The sequence below is a fragment of the Enhydra lutris genome, unplaced genomic scaffold, assembly GCF_002288905.1.
Source record: "Enhydra lutris kenyoni isolate GAN:26980312 unplaced genomic scaffold, ASM228890v2 scaffoldscaffold68, whole genome shotgun sequence".
In the NCBI taxonomy this organism is placed as follows: Eukaryota; Metazoa; Chordata; class Mammalia; order Carnivora; family Mustelidae; genus Enhydra; species Enhydra lutris.
Window position 1 is genome coordinate 1,707,183 of NW_019154152.1, and position 26,914 is coordinate 1,734,096.

Genomic DNA, 26,914 nt, shown 5'->3' on the forward strand with positions numbered 1-26,914 from the left:
ATGGAAAGAAGGTGAGAAAATAACCAAAACAGAAAAGGTGGCAAAAACATTGGAAAAGAGGAGATGAAATAAAGCCTTCTGTTTTTGCTGCTGCTATGAACATACACATAGAAAATCCAAGAATCTAGGGGGAGAAAAAACTACTGGAGATAAAGAAGAGAATATGGCAAGATGGCCAGGTAAAACATAGATAAGCAAAAACCAAGAGCTTTCCTCTCTTCTTGTAATTAAAACCCAGAAATAAGAAATTGTATTAACAAATTATATACTATTTAGGAATACATTTAACAAAAAAGGGATAAACCTATACGTGAAAACTATAAAATCTTATTAAGATAAATGAGATAGAAATGCAAATAGGTTCTCAACTGGAAACATTTAGTATTGGTATCAATTTATCCCAAAATAATGTCTAAATCTAGTACAATTACAATTAGATTGATCAAGCGAGGATTTTGGTTTTCTTTACTGGGTTTTTTTTTTTTTTAAGTGATCTCATTTTTTTGAAGAATAAATGCTGTTTACTAGCCTAGAAAATATATGGAAAACAACAGCCAGATTGACTTGTGCCTGCAGAGGAATGTGCTATAAAGCCACTGTAATCAAATCAACATGGCACTGGGACGCTGTTGAGATAAACAGAGGGGGAATCAGGGAGACTTCAGGAATGGCTCCAGGGATATGCGGTGACTTAAAGGACACAGATCTCAGATCTACTCAGTGGGAAAAGAATGAATCACTTAATAAATGGTTTTGACACAAACGCTTGTGTACTTGGAAGAAAACGGTAGCAGATGCCCATCTCACACCAAACGGGGAAGTACATTCTAAGTGAATTAAAAGCTAAACTCCACCTGCCACACTCATACCACCTTCTCCATGAAAATTCCTGGGCCTTCATCAGCCAAAGGCAATCTTTTCCTGCTCCCTGAACTACAGAAGACTTTGGGTCTGTTACTGGAGGACACGACGCGGGGGAGAAAAAAAAAAGAGTTTAGAATCTGGGACACTGAGTAACTTGTCCGGTTTGTCTTGTCCAGGCAGGAGGTCCAGCTCAGGTGAGGCCTGACAATGGGGCTACCCGGCAGCCATGCCGACCTGGAAAATTCTACATTCCCAACCACTGAGTGGTAACTGTGCTCCCTCCTCCTCCAAGGATCTGGGAGGTCATCTGGGCTGCAGGCCTACCGAGCCTGTCAATGATTACATGGCCACCTTCTTGCCTACCCTCTCCTTGGGCTTCCCAGACATGCACTGAGCTGGCTCCCCTCCTCTCACATCCATTTTTGTCCTCTGCCGCTATCTCCCTTTTTGCTCACTCCAGGGCCGGCTACTGCTCCCCAAATTTAAACCCTTATTCTCTGCTGCTATTCGCTCTCTGCACCTAGTTCTCCATTTCCAAAGTCTCAGTGATCCTGAATGCTCAGGATTTCCCATCAGTATTTTCAGGCTTCACCTGTCTTCCAAATTCTCATCTTGCATCTGGAATCATCCCGACTGTGTGCTCCTGAGCACCCTCCTTTTTTATCTCTGTTGGTGGCAGCACTGTCCTTGCAAACACAAAACGTGGGACCTCTGACTCTTCCTCCTTGTGGATCTTTAATATCCACTGAGTTTCTAAGTTCTATTCAGAATATCTTACTGGATTCCCCCTGCTACCATTTCAGTGGAAGCCCAGGATGCCTCGGGTACCGTCAACCATCTAGTCAACTCTCTTCTACCCTCTCTGGCTCACTGTCACCCCCTCAACACCATTCTAGGGAGGCCCAGTCTGTGCTCAGGAAGCTACAAGGGCCACGACATCCCAGGTCCTCACTGTTCTGCCCCAAGTCTTAATGCCCTCATGCTTGCTCCCGCTCTCCTGCCCATCGCCTCTGCTCTCTCCCATGCCCTGGCATGAAGTCTGCCGCACTGAGCCTAGAATCTGGGACCTGCGAGCTCCAGGACCACCGTGAACCAAAGCTGCTTGCTGCACATGGATTGACTAGAGGATGGGCAGAAGACACTGAAAAATTCAACTTTACGTGGAATGTCAACTGTAAGACATCAGTCACACAAAGCAACCCGCCCTGGTTAAAAAAAAAAAAACCACACTTTTTTGACAGGGAGGGAGGCCATGAAATATAAAAAGCTGTAAACAGGTATTTGACCCCAGTATGTGCTGTCATCTGTTTAAAAGGATTAAAGAAGTGGAAAGGGCAAAAGCACCACCACCATGTGAGATGTCTGAGCTTTACAGCAGGCAGGTGGCTGATCAGCTGAATTCCACCCCGGTTGTAACATACAATATCTAGAAGTGCCCTTGGACCTGGGGGTGGGAAGGACACCATCCGATGGATGGCAGGGACTGTCTGCCCCCACTTCCACACTGCTCCCACACCCCACGACACCTCGGGCGGGACCGAATGCTGCTGGCCACACACGGCGGGCAACCGCGGTCAGGGAGGGCTGGCGTGGACCTTCCTCTCCCTATCTTCTTCCAGGTGCTTTCAGATCGTTCTGTCTTTTTAGAGGTAACAGGGGAAAGAGGTGGGAGAAAGGGAGAGGAGCAGATGCCAGAGGAAGTAAAACTCTCCGCCCCAATGTCAAGCCGACAGGAAGGCAACAGTCTGCCCTTGAGTGAAGATTCCGCTGGACAGATGCCTACTTACCTCTACTTTTTCTACTACTTGCTTCCCAAAGGAGCACACTTTGGTGGAACAGGTGACTGTCATATTTTCAGAACTCTCATACTGACTGGTTACACCGTAAAAAGCCCCGGCATCGTCCTGAATACTGCAGTTTAGGTCGGCCTGTTGGGAAGGAAACGGAGGTTATCCTCTCACAGCCAGAGGCATGGCGATAAGCAGGACCAGGGACTGGAAGGCTGGGAGACCTCCAACCACGCGGGCTGAGTGGAGGGCGGGTGTGGCTCGAGGAGGTAGGGAGGTGACGCTCATCCAGAAACAAGTTCCGTGGCCCGCTGGGTCAGTGTTTGAAGAGCTTGCTAACTCCAGCAGTCACCCTGGCACAAAGGCCAAGCGACACACATCTATTTCAATTTGCTTTCTTGTGTTCAGTGTAGACTAGTACTGTACCCTTGTTATAAAGATCCGTGAGGCCTCTGAGATGTGTGCAGAAAGGAGTGCAGAATGGACTTCGCAGTCACTAATCTGCAGATATACTTAAAGATTTTGCTTATTTATTGATTTATTTATTTGAGAGGGTGGGGGAGAAGAGTGGAGGGACGGGGAGAGAATCTCAAGCAGACTCCAAGATGAGCACAGAGCCTGACACTAGGCTCAATCCCAGGACCCTGAGATCACGACCTGAGCAGAAATCAAGAGTCGGACGCTTACCTGACTGGGCCCCCCAGGCACCCTAATCTGTACATATATTTAAAAGAACAGATCTATAGCTGACTGGCCACTTATTAATAGATGCGAAAACAAACTTTATTACAAATTATAGCATCCAGAAGGGAAATGGCTCCTAGAAAAAAACTGGTTTATAAAGATGCTAAATAATTACTATTTCCCACTCATTTAAGGTATTTGATGATTACCTACTATGTGAGGTTCATGCTAGACACTATACAGAACTACAGACGGGAGCTGTGCACATAAAACAGCTGTAAGAGACAGAAACAGTACCGCGTCAAAGTTGCTCAGAGTCCAGACAATGGAAGGCATGACTTTTAGCCAGGGGTATCGCTTATGGAATGGTTATGATGTGCAGAGATGGGTTGAGGAGACACTGGGGGCAGAAGGGACCTCGGGTGCCTCCTTCTGCAAGGACTAAGGCCACTGGGAAAAGTGAGTTTGGAAATGCAGCCAGGACTCGAGTTATGAAGGGCTGAAAAAGGGGTGTGGATCGCATGCTGCAGGAAGTAGGGACCCTTAGAAAGTTCTGGCACAAGGAGGTGATGTGATCGGAGCTGTGTTTCAGGGGCAGACGTCTCAATGTGGTGTAGTGTCCACTGCAGAGGGAGGCTGGGAGGCCTCCTTTTTTTTTTTTTTTTTTTTAATTTTGAAGTTTTTTAATGCATGAAAAGAACATCTTAGAAACAGAACAGGTATTGACTTATTAACGATGAAGCACTATATAAAGAAGCCCCCTCCCCACTTAGTAAATAGGAATATAGTGTAAATAGACGTGAAAGGAGGTGAACACTTTAGGATTAAATGCAAACCCTAAAGTTGTATACAACATTCATATATGGCTTATTATTTCATGGCAATAATATTCTCATAACGATGTATATGACATTTATACGTACTGGTAGGATGCTTTTGACTCAAAAGTTTAAACAAAAATACTGGAGAGGTAGTTTTGCCAATGCAAGGTGATTAAAAATAAAGGCTTTACCTTGCTTTTTTTCCTTAAACATCTGTAACCATTTCCCTTTGTTCTAATTTTCTTCTGGATTAGCCAGGAAGATAATGATGCTTTTAGAAGAAGCCAATTCAAAACCCTCTAAGAATGGATTCCCACAACTACAGTGGCCAGACCACTGATGGATGGTTCCCTCCTCTCCAATACCCCCTGACCTGCTCTTCCCCACGAGGCACTGGTGTGGGGCCGGGGGTCCCAGACTGAGCAAGACCTGGGCCGGTCCTTACTGCCGAGGGCTTGCAATTGAGTGGGGAAGACATCACCATTTGGACGAGCACTCCTGAAAGAGGCACAGAGGGCCACGAGAACCAACCTCAGGGTTCAGGTAGTTTCCAAGGATGAGGCAGCTCAGATCCAAATGAAGAAGCACCGAGCGGGGCAGGTGGACGTGCCCTGAGTGTGCACAAAGGGCACATAACTAGAAACCAGGCCAAGAAAAGGCTGGGATCGAGGGAGCAGGGGAGAGAGGGTGGTAGGAGGGTTTGGGTCTTAGATCCTGAAACCAAGGAGCTTTAAGTGCACAGGAGGGGCCCAGTGACAGGTTATGGCTGGATCTGCGTTCCTAAGAGGAACCGTGGGCACGGCACGGAGACGACCTGAAAGAGTGAAACCACAGGCAAGGGACAGATCAGAAGGTTGACGGCGCAGTCTGGACAAGGGCTGTGGGGACTGGGGAGGGACGGGGGACCCGCCGCACGACTGACTGGAACATTCGACCAGCTGATCTTAAAACCTTGCCGTGCACTAGCCACTAGGTAGGTCTGAGTCATCCTAGATGTATCTGTAATAAGGGTCTACATCTGAATTTCCTTCTTGAATTGAGTATCAAGAAAATGTCCCTTTTCCAAGGCAAAACTTCCTATTTTCTGGCTTCAAATAAAAAGAACCATAGGCTTTATATTCCCCCTTTTTCCCTTCATGCCAAGAAATTCAAAGCTAAATTCAGTGCCCAACTACAGTAATTACCCATCCCAAGGTATTTCTAATAGCGACTAACAACCAGTGTAGGGCTCCTTTTACTGGATTACGATCTGCTTTTACTTGTCCTTGTCCACTTTTCTATTGCCCGTCAAGGTAGTAACACTCCCTGACATTCTGCCTTTGGGAATTATATGGAGCACAAATTCTAAATGAATAAAAATACCCAGGTGGACATGTTTCTCACATTCCAGGGTTTGAGGTCGGCTCCGTGAAGAGCAGAGTAGCAAGCAGTGGTGAGTCCGAGCCTGACTGCGGTCTGCACCTGTGCTCCCTGGGGTCTGCTGAGCCCCAGCCACCTGGGGAGAAAGTCACCATGGGTCCTCAGCGCCCAGGAGCTCTGACCCGGCATCACACCCAACGTTCCAGGGCAGCCGCCACCGGGCGTGTACTAGGGGTGGACCTTCAATGGGCGTCCAGGTGGTGGAGTCAGCGAAGCGTCTGACTCTTGGTTTCAGCTCAGCTGGCGAGCTCAGGGTCATGGCCCTGCGCCCTGTGTTAGGCTCTGTGCTCAGCGCTGAGTCTGCTTAAGAGTCTCTCTCTTGTCTCTCTCTGAGCTCCGCCCCACCCTCAGCTCCTCTCTAAGAAATAAATCTTAGAAAAAAAAAGAAGAAGAACCACTGTTTTGGGGGCGCCTGGGTGGCTCAGTGGGTTAAGCCTCTGCCTTCGGCTCAGGTCATGATCTTCAGGGTCCTGGGATCGAGCCCCGCATCGGGCTCTCTGCTCAGGGGGGAAGTCTGCTTCCCTCTCTCTGCCTGCCTCTCTGCCAACTTGTGATCTCTGTCTGCCCAATAAATAAATAAAATCTTTAAAAAAAGAACCACTTTTTCTGCTTCATTCCACCACCAGCTGGCAACACAGGCTCTGAGAAACAGCTCAGGTACTTTTCAGGAGTGAGATTTACGCTCTTATAATTCCGGTATAGCTTGTGCCAATAAGTTTTTTTTTTTTTTTTTTTTTTTTTTTTTAAAAAAAAAAGAAAAAAAAAAAAAAAAAAAAAAAAAAAAAAAAAAAAAAAAAAAAAAGGCAAACTGGAAAAAGAGTGTACATTTTATTTCTACTCCCAAACTTGCTAACCTCCCTACTGGTGGGTGACCAGTGTTAACTGTCTCCCAAGTGCCCTTTTGGAGTTTGTTAGCATTTATACATATAAGCATAACAGATCCCCTCTTTTTTTGCACAAAAAGCACTCTTTGAAACCTTGCTTTAAAATATCATATATAAATATATAAATATAAATAAATCTCTCTCTCTCTCTCTATATATATATAGCTACATCCTAGAACTCATACAGAACTGATATGGAATATCAATTTTAAAAAGAAAAGCCATTTAAAAATGTAGGCAGCCCCACATTTTAGTGGCTAGATATCCTCCCATGACACAGATGCATCCTCAAATAATTCCTACATGTTCTACTGATGAACATTTTGGTGCTTCTCAACACGGATGCAATAGTGAGTTTAGGTGCAGCAGGAAAGGTACACTAGGAATTCCTTTCCCTTCCTTTCAAACTTAAAAAGTTGCCAGCATTGAAAGGGCTTTAGAAGGCCATAAACAAACAGTGACTATTTAAACAAACTCATTATTTATTTTTATTTTTTTAATTTTATTTACTTATTCAAAGATTTTATTTATTTATTTGACAGAGAGAGTGAGAGAGCCTAAGTAGGCAGAGAGGCAGATGGAGGCAGAAGCAGGCTCCCTGCTGAGCAGAGAGCCCGATTTGGGGCTTGATCCCAGGACCCTGAGATCATGACCCGAGCCGAAGTCAGAGGCTTAACCCACTGAGCCACCCGGGTGCCTCTCATTTTTTTTTTTTTAAGATTTTTATTCATTCATTTGTCAGAGAGAGCGCACGCACACAAGTGGGGGAATGGCAGGCAGAGGGAGAAGCAGGCTCCCCGCTGAGCAAGAAGCCTGATGCAGGACTCGATCCCAAGACCCCAGGATCATGACCTGAGCCAAAGGCAGATGCTTAGCTGACTGAGCCACCCAGGTGTCCCTAACAAACTTACTATTTTTGACACAACCAAGTTGTTTTGCAAGCCTGGTGACCAGTCAAAAGCAGTCTGGTGTTTTTGGTGTGAGGGGGGCGGGAAGGAGCACGGGGTGAGGGGTCAGCAGGGGAGGCCACAGAACAGGTTATTTCTTTTCAACTAATCCAGCCCCACTTGCATCAGTAATAGAACCATGAGGGAGGTTTCTTCAGAACGGAGCCTCAGGTCCCTAGGCACAGCGCTTTCTTTTCCACCCTTTGTTCAAATGCTCCATTTTTTACTTTCTTCACTTCGGTGTTACGACTAACGATAACTAACTCAGACACTTAAAATCTGAACCAAGCATGGAAGTAAACAGACAAAATCATCCAATCCTCTACACAACTGGAAAACGTGAATGAAGTTTAGGAATGGCATTTGCCGTAAAGTGATGTTAGCGCAATTGCTGGAAATGTCCAGCCTCCACGCTCCCATCCCTCTGGGTTTCCAGGCCTCAGTGATGCGGCCAAAGCAGCTGTCCCATGGCAGTGGCACAGTGCGTAGACACCATGAGACTGGATTGATTTTTAAGACCCTCTTTTCTCTATTCGACAAAATTATCTACAGTAATAACCAGCGCTCTATTTCATGGTTTTGAACTTTAAACACAAAAACTCCCAAAGTAGTAATAGAATGACAGGACTGCAGTAACCTGAGCTCTGTTTTCCCATCTTCCTAATGACAGGGCCTCCACGGCGCATCCCCCCATGTACTGTTTAACCGTGGGAAGTTCAGGGGCTGCAGCTCCCGGGACTCCAGGAACAGACCCAAGGCCAAGCCCACGTGTGTTCTTGAAGAGTAACACACATAGTGGCTAAGGAACGGAAGTGTGCTAATCTGAAGCAGATATATGTGCATATATGAAATAAAAATGTTAACTTCACCAACTGTTCAGGACTCGGGTCAACAAGATCTTTTCTTTTCAGGAGGATTTTGTCAATGGCATTGTCTAGAACTGTGGGCCTATGGGGATAATAAAAATGAGAACGATTTTTAGATGGCTTTGCCGTCTAAACTTCTCTAAGAACCATGGTCGTCCTTACTGCCTGCACCGGGCAGACCATCGCCACCGTCTTACCTTCAGTTCACCACTGTCCCTTAGAATTCCCCAAATCATTTTCATTAGTCTTAAATGGGAATGGATGACCTGTGGTTTTAATGACAGGAAGTATCAAAAATGAAGCGATGAGGGGTGCCTGGGTGGCTCAGTGGGTTAAGCCTCTGCTTTCAGCTCAGGTCATGGTCTCAGGTCCTGGGACTGAGCCACGCACCAGGCTCTCTGCTCAGCAGGGAGCCTGCTCCCCCCCACCCCCGCCCTCCTGCCTACTTGTGATCTCTGTCAAATAAATAAATAAATCTTTAAAAAAAAATGAAGCAATTAAAATGTACACATTATGAGCACCTGCTCAGAAATTAGCGCAACAAATGATGAGTTCTGAAGTTATGGAAGTTAATTTTCTTTTATGTTAAATTATATGACATGCATTCAGAGAAATGCACAGCCCACAAGTTTGCAATTCGATTAATATTCATAAAGTGAACACACCCATGTAACCAGCGCCCAGATGACGAAACAGAACAGAAGCCCTCCCACCTAGGCTCTCTTCCGGTTTGGTCACCCGCATACCTCCCTGGGGTGATCCTGAGGCCAAACACTGTACGTTAGTTCTGTCCAGTGTTTTGAACGTAAAATCAATGGAATCACGGAGTACGGACTCCTTCGTCTTTGGTTTCACATGCTCAGCGTTGCAGCGTGAAGATTTGCCTACGCTGCTGTGAGTAGGTCCTTCACCCCTGTTACGGAAGAGTGTTCCACTGACTGAAAAATACCAGGATCTATGCATTCTACTACTGATGGGCACTAGTGATGTATCCAAATCAGACCAATCATGAAGAATGCTACTCTGTAGGGGCTCCTGAGTGGCTCAGTCGGTTGAGCGTCTGACTCTTGGTTTGGCTCAGGTCATGATCTCAAGGTCGTGAGATCAAGCCCTGTATTAGGCTCCACGCTGGGGGCAGAGGTTGCTTCCGATTTCCCCCCTCCCTTTGCCCCCACCCCCAAAAGAGTGCCACTCCGTATATCCTTGCGTTGACTTCTGATAAACATGTGTATGCATTTCTGCTGGGTGTTCCCCGGAGTGGAAGGGCTGGCTCATGAAGACCATGCACATTTTAGCTCCCATTTCGATAAGACGAACAGATAGTTTTTGCATTATCTTACTTTTCTTAATAGTTGAGAAACTTTTATTAGTAGTATAAATTTAACAGGTTAGTTTTTAAAAAGGCTTCTCAACGGACAGTAAATAACCAATTTGCTACTACAACTGCTCGGCAATTACTCTTGAACAGGGAAAAAAATCATGTGGCCATCCAACCATATCACAGCTGTTCTCCGGGAATTTTCTAGGAGGAGGTATTGATGGGAAAGATAATCATCTGTCAGCTGAGGATGTTACGATCATCCCAGAAAGAAATGCATTCTCTGAGCTCCCATGGAGCAAAGGTAATATGAAAGGAAGAATTGCCAGCGCTGACTCAACAACAAAGGAGGCAAACTCTGTGATGAGCCTGAGATTTGCACCGAGTTCATTACCCCCACTCTGGACTCATTTCCCCCCACTGAAAACTCAGGACAAACCTATTTCATACAGTTCTGAAGGCAAGAAAGTAAGAAGGAATGCACTGGTATCAGAGATACAAACTATTTTTTCCTCATCAGCTTTTATCTGACCACAGGCTAGTTTCTAAAAGTAAATTAATATAAAAATCCAAGAGACAGCGAAACCCAGCAAACTTATCTTCCCAACAAATCCCAAATTCAAACCGTATCCTATCCTTTCCTTTGGGGACCAGATAGCCTAAAATGGTAATGGGCCAGGCTCTGAAGTGTTACACACACACACACACACACACACACACACACACGCAAACGTGGCTGGGGACGGGGAGTCCAAACAGTCCCCTCAGAGCAGTCTTGGCCCATTCTGCCTTAGAACAAAGACCCTATATATGGACTGGGTTTAGAAGCCAGCTCGTTCTACTACCTACTACCAGATGCAGGAATCCTTTCTATACAGCATACTGACTTGTGCTGCCTTCGGGCTAAGTATCTTCAGATACAGGAAAACCACGGCTTTAAGAAACTACTATGTGCCGGGCAGACTTGTTAAGCTCCTTCTCCTGTCGCATTAGTTTTCTACTGGCTGCTTTAATGAAGGACCACAAATTAAGGTTAAATTAAAAACAACACAAACCGATGATCTTACACCTGGTGCGGGAGAGGCTTTGACACTGGTCTGCCCAGGTTGAGGTCAGGGTCCTGGGAGTGCTGTGAGACCCTCTGGAAGCTTGGTGGGGTGGGGGGTCTGGAGGTCACACACATTCCTTCTCTCTGGGCCCCTTCCCCCATTTTCAAAGCCTGTAACAAAAGTCTGGGTCCTTCTCTGGCTGTCCATTGTCTTCTCTCCCGGGCCCCTATGCAACGTGGCATAGTCAGAGATCTGGCGGCCAAGGTCGTGGTTGGGACTCTGTCGCCACACCCCTCAAGTTGCAACTGGCTTCCCCTGTAATTTGCACCTAGAGCTCTGCCTTCTGGAATCACACAGACCCCAGTATACCTCTGTTGGACAATTTGCAATTTTCATTCATTTCCCCCTTACTCTTACCTGTCCTCTTCCCTTTCTCACCAACAAGGATTCAAGTTCTACATTTCTCTTGATTAAACCCCATCCTGATTTCAGACCTCCCTTCTAGCTAGGCCGGGTATTTGTGTATTCTGACTTTTCGTCCATCCTTATTGTCTCCCAGTCCTCTGACCGACCACACGGACAGGAGTGAGTTCCTAGAATCTCTCTTTCTCTTTATGTACAGATGAGACCTGTTTCGAGAAGCCACCAGGATGATGGGAAGAGATCACACACAGGAGACACAGTGCTAGCTGGGAACAATGCTGACGGCTGCTCCTAGTAACGGGGTGATTTAAAACGCACCCCAGGATACGAAAAGAGCCCCGAGTCACATGGACAGAGGTGTGACCCCATAAGATTGGTGGTTCATAATCAACAAAAACAGTGTCTGCAGAGCCCATCCGAGCCTCAGTCCACAAGGATCAAGGTGTGCAAACAGCTACAACAATGGCTTATTCCAAAGAACAAAATCAGCACTTTTCCTGATCTGTGAGTTTATTATGATCAGTCTTAAGTTTTGTGTATAACTGCTCAAACAAGCAAAAATTACCATCTTTCCCACAAAGAGATGATTAGAGAGGTTACAGAATTCTTTCTGGAAATTAAAAAAAGGCAATCATTAATACATGTGTGTTGAATCAATTAAAGGCATCAGGGTCTACTTGTGGGCAAGTCCTGGAAAGCAATACAAGGTCAAAGTAGAAGCTGTCCCAGTGCCAGGCAGAGAAAGAGGACTGCATCAGACAGCGAAGAACCAAGAACAACAACAAGAAAAAGAAACATCAGTTCTTCCCAAAACTTTCCCTCAATCTTCCTTGTCTCACACTCATTAAACGCAGCGAAAACATGTAAGTGACCAGGAAACACTCTGGATCCATTTTTCCTCTATTACCTCTCATTCCATTGGCCCATTTATTCCTGTGTCTGTTCCACTGCTTAATTTTGCGTTTCTGGAATTTGAAATAAAAAAGCAATATACTTTAAGGAAATGATCCTTCCCATTTCATGGGTGAGGAAAAATGAGGCCGAGCCCTGTTAAGCAGGATGCAGAGTCCTCAGAGGGGAGGACTGGGCCAGGGGGGTCGTTCCTGCAGAGGCCCAGAGCTCTGGAAACCGGGCTCCAGGAGGCTGAAGGACCCCACCGGGAGCGCTCCAGCTGCCAAGCCAAGAACTCAAGTGCGCGGCTCACGCAGAATCAGTGCTGGGCTGTTGACAGACACTCTGCCACAGGCTTCAGAGGGAGAAAGCCTGCTGGCCTGGAGAGTCAGCAGATAACCCCACAGGGAGAGGAGAAGGCAGGCAGGGGCACCGAGTAGGGGAAAGAGGAGGCAGCTGGACACTCCCTTCCCACTCAGGCCTCCCTCCACCCTGAGGGCTTGGAGGAGCTGGGTGGGAATGGCTTGGTTGCAGAAATGAAAACATCAAGAGGACTGTCCCTGACAAAAGACAGTCTAATAGGCACTGATGGATGCAAGGAGACGCTGGCATTTTCAAACCACCACTTTGAACCTCTCCTCTTCATCCTCTCTGAGCTATGATCAAAGGACCAAGATTTCAAATTGTGAAGCAATTTTTTCCAATGGCAGCATCTGGCTCCTTGGCAGGCGGCACTGGGAGCTGGGCCCTATTGTGGGCGGCCGTCCAGGCCTGCCACATGGCTAGGCTCGGCCAGGCAGGGCACCACGTGGGCCTGCAGCTGCTCCCGCAGGCGCCAAAGGACAATCGCTCCGCACTGGGCAGTAAGCTGGCGGGCAGACGTAGCCCGGGAGGCAGTGCTTGGGGGTGGGGGTGGGGGGCTGGAGGACTCTGGCTGTCCCCCACCCCCCCCCCCCCCCCCCCTTGCCTTCCTCCCCCCCCCCCCCCCCCCCCCCCCCCCGGGCCCAGACACCTGAAGCCAGCCCCCCTGGCATCAGACGACTGGGGTGAGGGGTTTCGCTGGATGACCATGGGACAACTCAACAAGGCAATCTGCACTGGGGGAGAGTGAGGAAGCAAGTCCTTGAATGCGTTCACTTCGGACCATTGTGCCCTTGCCCAGCACAACGGGACAGCAGCTGGAGGGCTCTTGCCACAGCTGTTTTAAATAAGAATAATGGGAATAAACTCAGCCTCGCTCTTCAAGTTACTTTCCACTAATTATGGCATATATTTACATCTGCAAAACAGAAGATTAAAAAAAAAAAAAACCAAGAGCCCCTTTATTGTGCAGATTGGCACCCCTATTTATTTGAATTTCATAAACATTTAGTACTTCAAAGAATCTTAAAAGCTTGCTTTAATTACAATATGCACTGCCTGAAAGGCGGGCTGTTTGCATTGCAAATTCCTATGAATACCGGCATTCGTTTAAAAAAAAAATTCAATTAATATCACCCACACAACTTCAGGTAACTGCCACTGGTGACGTCACATGGTAGCTGGGAAGAAAGAGCCAAGGTCTCAGCCCCCAAGTACAAAGCAGCTGCTGCACAGGGCAGTTCTTGCCAATGGAGGCAGTTAATGAGCCCTGGGCTCCCAGCTGAGCTGGCCCTGCACACATCACGTTCATCAGGTGTTCCCACCCCGGCCAGACCCCACCCTTTCCGAATCGGAAACAGGACCTTTCTCTGGTCTGGAGTTTTTGTGCAAGAAAAGTCCTATGTAGAATGACAACAGATCAGTTAACAGGTGTAGAGTTACCAGATAAAATTCCGGCCACCCAGCGACATTTGATTTTTAGATAAACAACAAACTTTTTTTTATTATCTGTGTATCCCAAAGACAGCATGGGACATGTGTGCACTAAAAAAGTGTATGTTGTTTACCTGAAATTCAAATGGAACTGGGTGGCCTGTATTTTCATTTGCTAAATCTGGCACCTCTACCAACAAATCATGTTTACTAAAAAGAGTAACAAAACTTGGGACCTACTCTCAAATCTCTATAAGAGATTTGTGCAAAAACTTGAAGAAGACATTTTCTGTGCGGGATAGTTGAAGAAAAAATGAAGTTGCCAAATAATACCCAGAGCATGGTGCGCAGAACAAAGGCAAAAGAAAAAAAATCAAATTTCCCTATAACTTACAGCCCATTGACAAGTCCTTGAGACAAGGAGAGTGATCTTCCTCTAGAAACTTAACTGCCTCAATGTTAATACTTTGCTAAGAGCAAAAGGCATCATAACTTTCTCCCGACCTCCAGGATCCTGTAAATCTACTTCATAACATGTAAAAATTCCTTTGGGAACTTCCCCCTCCCCCCACCCCAAGATACATGTTAGCAATCATCCTCCAAGCATTATGGCCCACGGATATACATCTGGAGGGTCTGGTGACTAAGGTTTTATTAGACAGTAAGAAATGACCTTTTCCTAACAACAGCTAGCCCCTCTAGGACCTGGAAACCTTCTAAAATTCCTTAGAGACTTTCCCTATCCCTAACCCCTCCCAAGTTGAAAGTATTTAATAGGCCACCCCTCATAACCCCAATGCAACCTTTTGTGATCATGGGTCCTGTCCCCATGCTTTAACAAAACCACCCTACTTGGGGCTCCTGGGTGGCTCAGCTGATGTCCGACTCTTTGATTTTAGGTCAGGTCAGGATTGCAGGGCTGTGGGATCAAGCCCCGCATCAGCTTTATGCTCAGCAAGGGGTCTGTTTGAGATTCTCTCTCCCTCTGCCTGTGCACCTGCGCACCCAGACACGTGCTCTCTCAAATAAATAAATAAAATATTTTTTAAAAACCCACTCTGTTTGCACCCAAGACGTCTCAAGAATTCTTTCTTGGCTATTCCCTCCAAACCCCAACATTTTCACATCAGAGCTTAACTCTTTTTAGTGAAATCAAATGATGTACCATGTTTGCAGATGCATGTAAGACGTCCAGAAGGATACGTGGCTGTAGGAAAATCTCCCTTTTTCTCCTATGGTCTTTTGATCTCCTTGGACTATTTGTAATAAACTTACATTGCTTTTGTAATGTAAAAAGAAAATTAAAATGGGGTGGGTGGGGAGGATGTACTTTTGGCTCTCCACCTGCAAAGGGAGGAGGGATTTCATATATCACCAAGGGCCTAGGTCTACTTTTAGACAATTGACCAAGACCCCCGAGAGGTTTATGACTATGTCCAGATAATCCACTTACTCCCTGCAAAACTGGGTCTGGACATAAGAACCACCCAAATAGTGCTACCTTGGTTCTTTCCTTCTACGGCTTTCTTGAGGTATGGTTACAGAGGAGCTAATCATGCCGCCATCAAAGGGCAAATACTGGGGAGTACAAATGTCTCATCATGTGTTTACTTGCCCCTGGACCTCTGGTTAGCAAGGACAGTGGATTAGCATCTCAGCCTGTAACCACGGCAGGGAGCAAAGTTAAACAGCTCCAGGCGGGAAAAGACAGACCCCTGACCTGGGCTTTGTTAGCAACCACTGAGCCAAATGACCCAGGACAGAAAGCATTAGAGGAACAGCTGTCAGATGGAGTCTCCCAAGAGGTTCAGGGAACTTCCAATTTACATTCCGCCTAGATATATGTAAGCGTTCAAGTTAAAAAAACTCCCACTTACTAGGCTGTCCTGTTCTGCCTTTTGTCTTCAGGTGGATTCAGAAAGTCTTTTAAATAAACTGATGGCCATGGAGATCAATGTTTCTACCTCAACCGGTATCATTCTCCAAGTTCTGTAAGGCCCAGTGTCCACGGGGACCTTCCAATGCCTCCCAGTATCATTCCTTGTCTCTGGACAAACGTCTACTTCCCTTGAACTCCTTCCTGCTCCCCTTCCACTGACCAAATTCTTTCAAGAGTCTGCTCAAATGCAGGTCTTTGTAAGGCCTTCTGGAATGTTCTCAAGCCAAAAGGGTTCCTTCTACTTCTGGGATCCCCACCTTTCCGTCAGCGCTCCTATTCCATGGTGCTGTCACTTACCTGACTGTGCGTCTGCCATCCCATACCAGACCCTAAGGTGTGCCTTTTACTTGGGTCTATTTTCCCAGCTCTGGCTCTCTAGGATCAAAGCAGAGTTCACTGAATGTTGACTGAATGACTCACTAACGACGTGTATGCTTCTCACCAACTCAAATGACGAACTATTTCTATAAGAACCTAATGAACTCCAGAGATAGCCCGGAAAAGCTTGGGTGTGAATCAAGGGGTCCCCTGGCTTCAGTACATCCCTTCAGAAGCATCACTCAATCAGCTACCAGACGCTTCCTCTATCAGCATGCACTGTCCAAGCCGGCTCCCTGGCAGGTATGTCCCGGCACCTGACGTACAGCAATTTCTCCAGGTGAACTGAATAAAACAAAATGACTTTTCAGCCAACAGACTTTTTTGAAAAGACCTGTGAAAAAAATCTGCTATGTACGCCGCACTGCCGGATACACAAAAGCTACAGACGGGATCCCTGCTCCCTGGGGGAGGCCGACAAAGAAGTTTAGGAGGCAGGGCTGGGAAAACAGGAAGGAAGCAATAATAGCAGTCAAAGCAGAAAATGCTAACAAGCTTCAGATTATTTTTCTTATGAATCAAACCAAAATGGATGCATGTGCAGGTTTACTGACTCTCCCCACCCATAACCCCCCCCCCCACCCAATGTATCAGAACCTGCCTGTAAGCGATGGTTTTTAAAAAGCAGACCCTGGGTGAAGATGCTCATACAACCACAGTCTACCCAGAATACTTACTATGTATTAGCCTCAGAAATACCTCTGAGCACAGTGGTTTGACTGGCTAATTTTCCTTCCACCTGTCTCATGCCACCGCTCATTACCGGTCTTGGAATTTCAGGACTTAACGCTATTTTGAGATGAGACCAAAATACAGAGACAAGGAAGGTTTGTTGAACTGAAAGGCCCTTTCCCTGCTGATAGCAGTTGAAGACATGCGGAGCCAATCGTTCCATTTTGCTGACTTCCTTTTCCATGAATAGCAATAGGTGGGTTTAGTTCCAAATGACAGACTCAAGTCTACAAGTCCAATTAAAATCATGCAAATCCAATTAGACACAGGATGCCACTCTGGAGGGGGCCATTCCGGCGGCTTCCATGTGCACCTGGTGTCTCCTTACATAATGCCCAGTTGTTTTATTTATAGTGCCTGTCATTTTGTCCAACAAATGTGATTTTATCAAGATAAAACCATCTTCTAAAGGCTGCCTTGTGTCCAGATAACTCCCCTTCCCTCTCTCTGTTTTATTATTTCTTCTCATACCTACTGTGGTTAGTAAAACTAACCTTTCTTTTTCTTCCCCCAGCAAAACAGATTAAGAAAGTTGAACAATATAAATATATTTACCATTAATTATTTAGGCTGAATGATCATTAATTCAAAGAATTTTAAACTATTTTTTTAAAGATTTTATTTATTTATTTGACAGAGAGATCACAAGTAGGCAGAGAAGCAGGCAGAGAGAGAGGAAGGGAAGCAGGCTCCCCGCTGAGCAGAGAGCCTGATGCGGGACTCGATCCCAGGACCCTGGGACCATGACCTGAGCCGAAGGCAGAGGCTTTAACCCACTGAGCCACCCAGGCACCCCTAATTCGAAGAAACTGTATGAATGACCACAGGGTAACATCAAAAACCCTGTTTTCTAAAAATATCACTACTGTAATAACTTGAGAAAAAAAAGGAAACATTATATAAATGTGTTTAAAACTTTTCTTTAACCACAGGAGCCATATCCATGCAATTTCATTTTCATATTACTTACTATTCCAATCAAGGTTTAAGACTAAATCTTCATCCTACTAATTATTCTTCTAAATCGCTTTTGGCTATGAGGTTATAAGTAACACGTGGCTTCCTTTGAAGCAGCATCCCCAAGCTCGACACTTTTGAACACCCTGGTAGGACAGAGAGTAGAATTTTGAGGCCCCTTCAAAAATATTAGCTTCACTGTGTTTCTTATTTGGTTAAACCCATAATTCTGTTCATTTCCTCCAGTAAACCATACGTAGCTGGAAATGAGCTTCTTTTAAAGGCAGCTGCAGTGGGACTTGGGTTTCTGTGCTTCAGGATTCATGAAGGAATCACACTCACACCTGTCTAGCTTTGGGAATTCTGTGGCCAATTTCAAGACAGTTGGCATTTTATCTTAAATTAGCTGCTTCGTCCACCATACCACTAGCAACCCATCTGCAGGAGTCTCAGTGCTGAAATGGAGCACGAGTCTGCCCATGTGCAGGTGGACCTCTTCTGTTCCTAAGGCCTCCAGAGCACCTGACTGATCACTGTTTCATAAGGGAAGAAAGGAAGTCTGGTTTTCTGCCAGTGCAAGGGTCTGCCTCATTTATCACAAATCTGGTTCCACACTCCTCCTCGATCATAACTTCAATGCTAGGGGCCAGGTGGCTCAGTCGGTTAAGCATCTGTCTGCCTTCATCTCAAGTCAGGATCTCAGGGTCCTGGGATCCAGACCCATATCAGGCTGACTGCTCAGTGGGGAGTCTGCTTCTCCCTCTGCCATTCCCCCTGCTTGTGCTCTCTCTGTTAAATAAATAAATAAAATTTTAAATAAAAATAACTTCAATGCTAGCATCAAACCATGATTTTTCTGAGATGTTTTAGGTAGGGATTCAAATTTAAACTAAAACGCGCACTTGTCCTCTATAGTACTAGGAGTGTACTATAGAGGATGAGTGTGCGTTTTAGCTTAAATAAATTTTAGCTTAAATTAAATAAAATGACTCAACTACGGCGATGGGGGTGCTGGTGAAGATGCCTTCAATGCTGGCTCAGGTCCCCAAGGGCAGGAGATGAAAACCCCATCTCTGGAGGGGCAGGTAAGGCACTTAGGGTGTCATCTCTAAGAAGCATCCTCATTTTAGAACTGATGAGATGGGAACCCATATAGGTCTTAGAATTGAGGGAGAACAGCACGTTCATTCTTGTTAATAGTTTCTGTAAAGAATGAGGAAGGATTAAAGCCTCTGAGTAGAAAGACAGACAAAGAGGCAAAGTGACAAGAGGAAGTTGTTTTATTTTAAACTGTGCCAGGCCAGCAGAGCAGGCATCCGCGTCAGGCTGGCCTGGCACAGTTTAAAATGGTCTCAGGATCCCACCTGAGTTTGCTGGAAAGAGCCGTCTCTTCACCACAGCCCCCACACAAATGCGCACCAGAGCATCCCAAGAGGACCGGACTTCAGCAAGAAACTGGTCTGCTTCCCCTTGGTTACCATCACTGGTTTCCAGCCAGATCAGGTCAGGGGAGGGGGCTGTGCTCCCTGCAGAGGCCACAAGCACATTTCATGGAGAGGGCATGGATTCCCAAGTCCGCCCCGCACTGACGGGCTGTGTGACTTTGTGGAAGTCACTCTTCCCCTCTGTGAGGCTGTTTCTTCCTGCACAAAGTGGGAATAATCACACGTGCCTCACAAGGATTCAGTAATATCAAGGACGTGCTTATGTCTGGCTCAGAAAAGACTCATTAAGCCACGTTCAACTACTTTTCAAGAGAGAAGCGCCTTCCCTCCCATTCCCTCAAAATCTTTTCCTCTCTTTGTAATTAAATATGGTATAGGATTAAAATGCACAAGAGTGAATGAAAAGTAGGCAGGAAGGAGGATGGTCATGAAAAGGAAAAGAAAAAGAATAAAAATAGAGAAGGCAAAATGCAAATGAAGTCATGGTACAGTAAGAAGAATCCAGATCCTCCCTTAAAACCACTGACTGCTGCCTACTGCTGACACGACCAAACCCGGATCCTTTGGCTTTCCTAATTTTCCCACCCATACACGTGAAGACCCTGCAAGGTGCTGCAAATCACCTCAAGGTCTTGAAGGCTCCCAAACTCCCCCGAATGGGCCTCACCTGCCCCCTGTGTCTCGGTGCTCGCGCTGGCCAGCCCCTTATCTACCATGCTCGCTCCTATCTCTCCCTACCCGAACACTGGCAGCCATATGGCCAAAGAAGGTGATTGGTAAGTGACCGTTAACATCTCACTGGTGGCAAGGTAAAATGGTAGAAACCGCTTAAGGAAACAGCTTGGCAGTTTCTTAAGTTAAATGGGGAATTACCACGTGACCCAGCAATTCTACTCATGTGGGACAAATGCCAAGAAAAATGCTGCAAACGAAACCATAGGTCCACACACAGACTTGTACACAGACTTCAGAGCAGCATTACTCGATCAAAGCCTCAAGTGGAGAAACTAGTATCAACTACTAGTTACTCGATCAAAGCCTCAAGTGTATCAACTAGTGAATGGATGAGCAAAACTGTGGTATGTCCGTATGACGGGCTGGTCCTAGGCGACAGTGAAGAGCTAACCAGTGACACGCTGTGACATAAATGCCCCTCAAAAGGAATGCAAGGGAAGAAGCCAGGTACAAATAACTACACCCTAAAGAAGTCTACTCACATGAAATATCCAGAAAAGGCCAATCTGTACAGACAGAAAGTAGATTAGTAGTTGTCTGGGGCTGGGAGTGGGAACAGGGATTGCTTGCAAACAGGCACAACGGATCTTTTTTGGAATGACACAAATATTCTAAATTTGATTACAGTGATGGTTATACAACTCTATAAATTTTTCTAGAAAAAAAAATCACTGAATTTTTTTTTTTTTTTAAGATTTTATTTATCTATTTGACAGAGAGACAGCAAGAGAAGGAACACAAGCAAGGGGAATGGGAAAGGGAGAAGCAGGCTTCCTGACACGGGGCTCAATCCTAGGACCCCAGGATCATGGCTGGGCTACCCAGGTGCCCCTAAAATTACTGAATTTTAAGGTGCAAATTTTAATGGTTTGCAAATTATACCTCAGTAAGGCTCTTACTAAAAAAAAAAAAAAGTATCTCACCAGATACATAGCCATCCACAGGGGCCTTTGTGTGTCCCCCATCATTAAGGTATGAGAGACGACAAGGCTAACAGGGTAGGGGGCACCAACTGGCATCCTTGCCTCTGCATGTCATTTCCGTCTTGGGGCCTGAGTCCCTGGAGGCCAGCTGGGATCCCCCACCCTGAGAACAGCGGAGTGACTGCTACCTGGTGCCGGCATGCCGTTTACCTCGAGGTACAGACACTCACTCGGGGTTGCACTTAGTACTTCCTCCACAGCAAACTCCTGACTTGTCTACCCCGACTGAGCCCAGGCTGCACGTGGCTGCTGTTCTGAAAACAGTTTTTGGGAGCAATCCTATGGGCAAAGCAAGAGTCAGCCCGATTTTGACAACCTAGAGACTCCAGGCACTTTGAGACAGAGGGCAAAAGGGGGGAGGATAAAGATCGGGTGTAGGATCTCTGTTGAAATTTACTGAATTCACACAAAACCAAGAAAATCTGCTAAGCAAATTGCTGATACACAAAATATTTCAAAGGAAGTGTTGGACCTGCTTAAGAAACATCCGTTCCTGATATCCAAGGATAGATATTCTAAGTATAATTTATTCTCACTGAGGCATTAGAGGAAGCCAATGAGACTTCAAATTGCCGCAAATTATAAACCTAATTCAAATGGCCTTTCCTGGGGCGCCTGGGTGGCTCAGTGGGTTAAGCCGCTGCCTTCGGCTCAGGTCATGATCTCAGGGTCCTGGGATTGAGCCCCGCCATCGGGCTCTCTGCTCAGCAGGGAGCCTGCTTCCTCCTCTCTCTCTACCTGCCTCTCTGCCTGCTTGTGATCTCTCTCTGTCAAATAAATAAATAAAATCTTTAAAAAACAACAACAACAAAAAAAAAACAAATGGCCTTTCCTCATCTAACATTATTGAGACTGAATGTCTTTATAAGGTTAAGTACTGCTTATAATTATACAGAAGGTGTGAAGTCTTCCAACATAATTCATAGAAGTGCTCAATTTTAATCCTGCAAATGTTAATTTAATAAATTTATATCTAATCTCAGAGCAACTGTTTCCAAATGTGGCCCTTTCACACCAGGCACCACACTCTACACATCCTCAATCTAGACTTCATTACTTGGGGACCCATGACCAAAGCCCCCATCCCTGAAAACATTTATTAAAATCATCCCAAGCCAAATGGGAAATTTTGGCAGCAAAAACAAGACCAACTTGCTAAAGACTTTCCATTCCACTTTATATCCAAATAACATGCCCATTATAAGAAATCTTATTATTAAAAACAATACCGTTTCATTTGAAAATACTGAAAATAGTTTCTTTTCATCATATCCAACCATTTCTGATTAATTACAATTAACCTGAGTAGAACGGCTTCTTTTTCTATCCTTCACAACAGTGGCTTTCAAACTTTTTCATCTCAGGACCCCTTTCTGCTCTTAAAAATCCACTGAGCACCTCAAAGAGCTTTTGTTTCTGCAGGTTATATCTATCTAGACTTTCTGTATTGGAAATTTAAACGGAGAGCATTTTAAACATATTTATTTCCTACTTAAAAAAATAAACTACATCTTTTCTTAAAATTAGACATACCTAGGCTGTCAAAAAACAAAAGAAAAATTGGAAGAGTAGTACTGTTCTACCCTTGGGAGATATATTTAATGTGTGCCTTTCAGGAAAACACTTGGATTCTCACACATGCTTCTGTCATGATGCACTGTTTTGGTTGAAGTACACGAAGAAAATTCAGCCTGACATAAATCAGGAGCTAGAAAAGGCAAGAGTATTTTCATAGCCTCTTTAGATAACTGTGGTCATTTTTCTTTGATACTACACTAAAACAAATCGGCTGAGTGTTGGGGCACCTGCATAGCTCAGTCCGTCAAGCATCTGCCTTCGGCTCAGGTCATGATCCTGGGGTCCTGGGATGGAGTCCCCCATCGGGCTCCCTGCTCAGTGGGCGTCTGCTTCTCTCTCTTCTCTCTCTCTTCTCTCTCGCCCTCTGCCTTTCCCCTTGCTCCTGCTCTCTCTCAAATAAATAAATAAAAATCTTTCTAAAAAGTTAGCTGCAGTGTGGAATCTGAAACTGTATCAATGAACTTTACAAATGCTATTACATGAAAAACCACAGGTTTATCTTACATAATACCAAAATAATAATAATAATAATAATAATAATAATAATAATAACTTTTGTTAATATGGCTGTGGATGCCACTAGAAAAGGCTGTTAAGTATTGAGAAGCTGTCAAGTTCATGGAGGTGGACAGGAGCTTTCCAAAAATTCTTATTTTTACTAGAAAGCTGGAATCTTCTCTTTGGCCATAAATAGAGTCAGTTCCTTTTCGAGAAGGGGCAGGCCGGCAGGCTCAAGGCATTCATTTGCAATGTGGCCTCTAGGTCCAAGACAAAGGATGTTCTTGGTGTAACTAGTTCTCTCTCTCTCTTTCTTTAAATCGTGTGTGTGCACCCACTGATTAAGCCAAAGTCTCAGGGGTTTCACCCTCAAGCATGCGTATCGGCAGTTGGCACGGGCCAAATAATGTCTCAGTGTCGTAGTGAAAATCGCTCCGGCCTTCTCAGCCCCTTGCAAGGCTACTGGTGAACTTCCTAGGGGTCCCCAGGCCATACTTTGAAAACTGCCGTGTTACCACATAATAACTGACCTCCAACCACCGTTCAAATCATGAGGGTCAGCACCCAATTTAGAAAGGTATTACTGCTTGTTCAGGTTATCCACATGTATGATGCATCCCAAGAACCTTAATGTAAGTAGAAGGCTAGTTCCACAACCCAAATTCAATACAGAACCATGAAAAATGGAATCTAGTTACCACATAAGGATACAAGACACTAAACATACTAGATTTCCTAGGGAAGTTCTCCAAGAAATTTAAAACATGTATTTTTCCTTAATTTATCCACTTGTTTCCCCATTTGTTGGGTTTTCTTATACAAGGCGTTGGCTCATTATTGGAGAAGTGAAGTTTCTTCTGTGGACAGATCCTCCCCACCCTTCCCAGTAGCTGGGGTTCACAGGGTGTAAAGCAGCCAGGAAAGACAGCAGAGGCACTACCACCAAACCTAATCTAATTACAAGGCCCAGGGCCCATTTCGGAGTCTCTGTTTTCTTAGCTGGACCTGAGGTCAATTCCACTTACCACTGTGAGGACCGGAGAAGTGCGTGGAAGTGGAAAGCCTGAGCACGGCCCCCAACCCCCAGCAGGCATTCAGTAAGTGGGAGCCACTCTTAGGAGTAGGGTACCCTGGAGGCAGGATGGGTCCAGAGGAGAGCGGGAAACACATCCAAGTGATCGTGACCCAGCATGGGAACTGATTAATTATAAAATACACTGGGAGTAAGATGAAAATTGATGGTCTGTGTAAGGGGGGGAAGGTGCCATGATATGGGAGCCACCATCCCAAAGGAGGGAGGAGCTGGCCCCAAGGGAGAGAAAAAACAGTAAGAGGTCCATCAGACACACAGAGCAGCTGGGCACAGGGCAGCTGGTGAGGAAAACACCCTGCCACCTGCTCGCTTGGGGTCCTGAATGCCATGCTCAGGCGCATAAACATTGGAAGAGCTTTTCATTTTTCTAGAGACTGAAGCCTTATGAAGGGTCGTTGCTAAAAGGTCCTCTGGTGTCTGGCTGCCTTGGTGTCTTCACCTCCCATACACACAAATCACACTCACGCCTGTGACCTGTTGGCTCTCCCCTGGTCTGACGGTGACTAGTGGAGAAAGAGAAAAGCTCCTCTCAGAGGCCGTGGGACAGCAGCAAGCCCCCGCAGCTGGGGAAATCCGCCCTTGCTGTTTTAAAGCCCAAATAAAGCACATACTGGGTGAAGCCATTTTGTATTCTCTCTACCACTTACAAAATCTGGAAGCGTGAAACCTTATTTCCATCGCAGCCCCAGTCCACCTCAGGTCCTGGGCTCCAGTGGAATTTCTAGGTGGCTTTGCTTAATGGAGTGAGAACAGAAGGAGGGTCTGCCCTGTTTTCCATCACAACCGCAGCCATCTGTGAAGTCTCCAGCCATTGCCTGAGTGAGCCCAGAAGCCCAGAGAGGCCTCTCGTCTCTCCTGCTCTCGGGCAGGGACACCACATTCTGCCTGGGTGTGTCTGGACCCAAGAGGGGACCACAAGGCCAGCCTGGGGACAGCCCCCCAGGTGCAGTCAGCAAACACCCCACAACCAGCCGCGCTGCTCCGCACTCATCTATGGGAGGCGCCCATCTGGACGAAACCCACCGCCACCACAGCAATGTCTTACTCACCCAGAATTTTACGAGGAAGAAGGCATTTTGGGGGCCTTTTCCAAACAGTTCCTTTAAGCCACCCTTCTTTTCAGGAAATTTGTCATAGATCTGACGAATGTCCACTGATTCGAGCAATGGGTCACTGTAAGAGTGGTTGGCATGCCCAATGTGCACGAAGAGGTGTTTGTTGTACTGTAAGAAACCAACAGAAACATTCCCATTACAAACCCTCTGGTCAACCTGGGGCACATCCGTCTTGAGGTGGAGGCGGGGCAGCGATCTCGAAATCCCGGACTTACACCTTAAATGCCTACAATCTGTGCCTTTGAAAAGATGAAGATGTTAAGAAAAACCATTATAGAGTTAAAAGCATCATTGTCTTTTATTGACAGGGGTATCTACTTTGGCTCAAAAAGGATTTTCATAGAGTAGTAAATACAACTGAAGTTACCTGACTACCAAACCAAGAAACTCTTCTATTCACCCAGTTTCGCCTGACTCAACTGAAAATGACAGCAAAAACCTTTGGAGCCCAATATTCACAGCTCAGCCCAACGAGGAGTATGTGTGTGGTCAGTCAACGAACATCGTCATCCAGAATGTACTTCTTGCTCCGGCTCGCCCAGCAACAGCACGGACGCAGTGCTCTGGGCAATGGTAGCCACCTACTTCCTTCAACAGGAGTCAGAGTGCTGATCCTCTCTCTCACCAGTCCCCTTAGTAACCAGTGTAGAGCTCCTGCATAGGGGCTGGTCAGTACGTGGCTGTCAGTGCCAAGGTAGGGTCAGGAGAAGAGATCATGGAGAGGATTCAAGGTCACATGGGGCTGTTAATCAGAGAACACAGGTCACTCATTCGCAAACCAACCAACCAACCAACCAACCAACCAGCCAATCAACCAAAACCCGGTTAAGTCATATAACTTATGAAAGAGACCCTTTTTTCTCCTTGCTTTGGTATAAAACATGGTTAACTAGACCACAAAGCAGTTATCCAAACCAATGGTTCTCAAGGAACATTTAAAAAGTCACGAATCCCTGGGGCCATCCAGACTACAGGGGAATCCTAGAAAATGAGGCCAGGCATCAGTAATTTTTAATGGGCATAAAAGGAATTCTAGTATGCAGCCAAGTTTGAGAACTGCTGGCCTAAACTTTCTACTCCAGACCCTCCATGCCTGCCTGTCAGGCTAAGAAGATTATAACACCAACCTAATGAGACACAAGGACATCTGAGAGTTGTGGGAAGCTCAGAACCCAATAGGGCTCATGTGAGACATTCCATGTCCCTACTTACCTGGCAGTCCCTATTTGCTTTTCAAGTTTAAGTGGCTATTTCTGCAACTAGAGTCCTTCAGAGTACTAATGTCATTAGAAATGAGAAGTCCCAAGTAAAAGGCGGCTTGCTCAAAGCCGCCTACCAGGAGCGTACTGTGTCCTGGGTAAGAGTTTGGGGTTTGGACACAGCCTGTTCGAGCACAAAACTTTGTACCCACTGAAAATTAGCTAAGACACTGGGCAAGTGCCACCGCCGCCCCCTACCCCCACCGTCTGTAAAATGGGGAACGTGCTGGCCTCTGCCTCCTAGGGATGGTACGGGGTTTACATGAATAACTTCATATAAAGAGCTAACGAGAGTTCACAGGTTCAACGAACAGCAAATCATAAACGTTGGCTATTATTATTGCTTTGTAAAACCCCCCTTCTTTCAGCATAGTTAAAAAACATTTCTTGGGCTCCTGGGTGCCTCAGTCAGTTGTTAAGTGTCTGCCTTCAGCTCAGGTCATGATCCCAGGGTC

The 26,914-nt window shown here is 45.9% G+C and overlaps 1 protein-coding gene across 6 annotated transcripts in view; it reads right to left on the minus strand.

Moving 5' to 3' along the window:
* LOC111159431 (TEA domain transcription factor 1) overlaps positions 1 to 26,914 on the minus strand; it is a 258,170-nt gene that overhangs the window by 13,177 nt on the left and 218,079 nt on the right. For all 6 annotated transcript variants that reach the window (XM_022521891.1, XM_022521893.1, XM_022521895.1 and 3 more), the window contains 2 exons: positions 25,135 to 25,308; positions 2,652 to 2,792 (listed from right to left, as the gene is read on the minus strand). In XM_022521891.1, the coding sequence (XP_022377599.1) occupies positions 2,652 to 2,792; positions 25,135 to 25,308 (315 nt within the window). The remainder of the gene's footprint in view (positions 1 to 2,651; positions 2,793 to 25,134; positions 25,309 to 26,914) is intronic.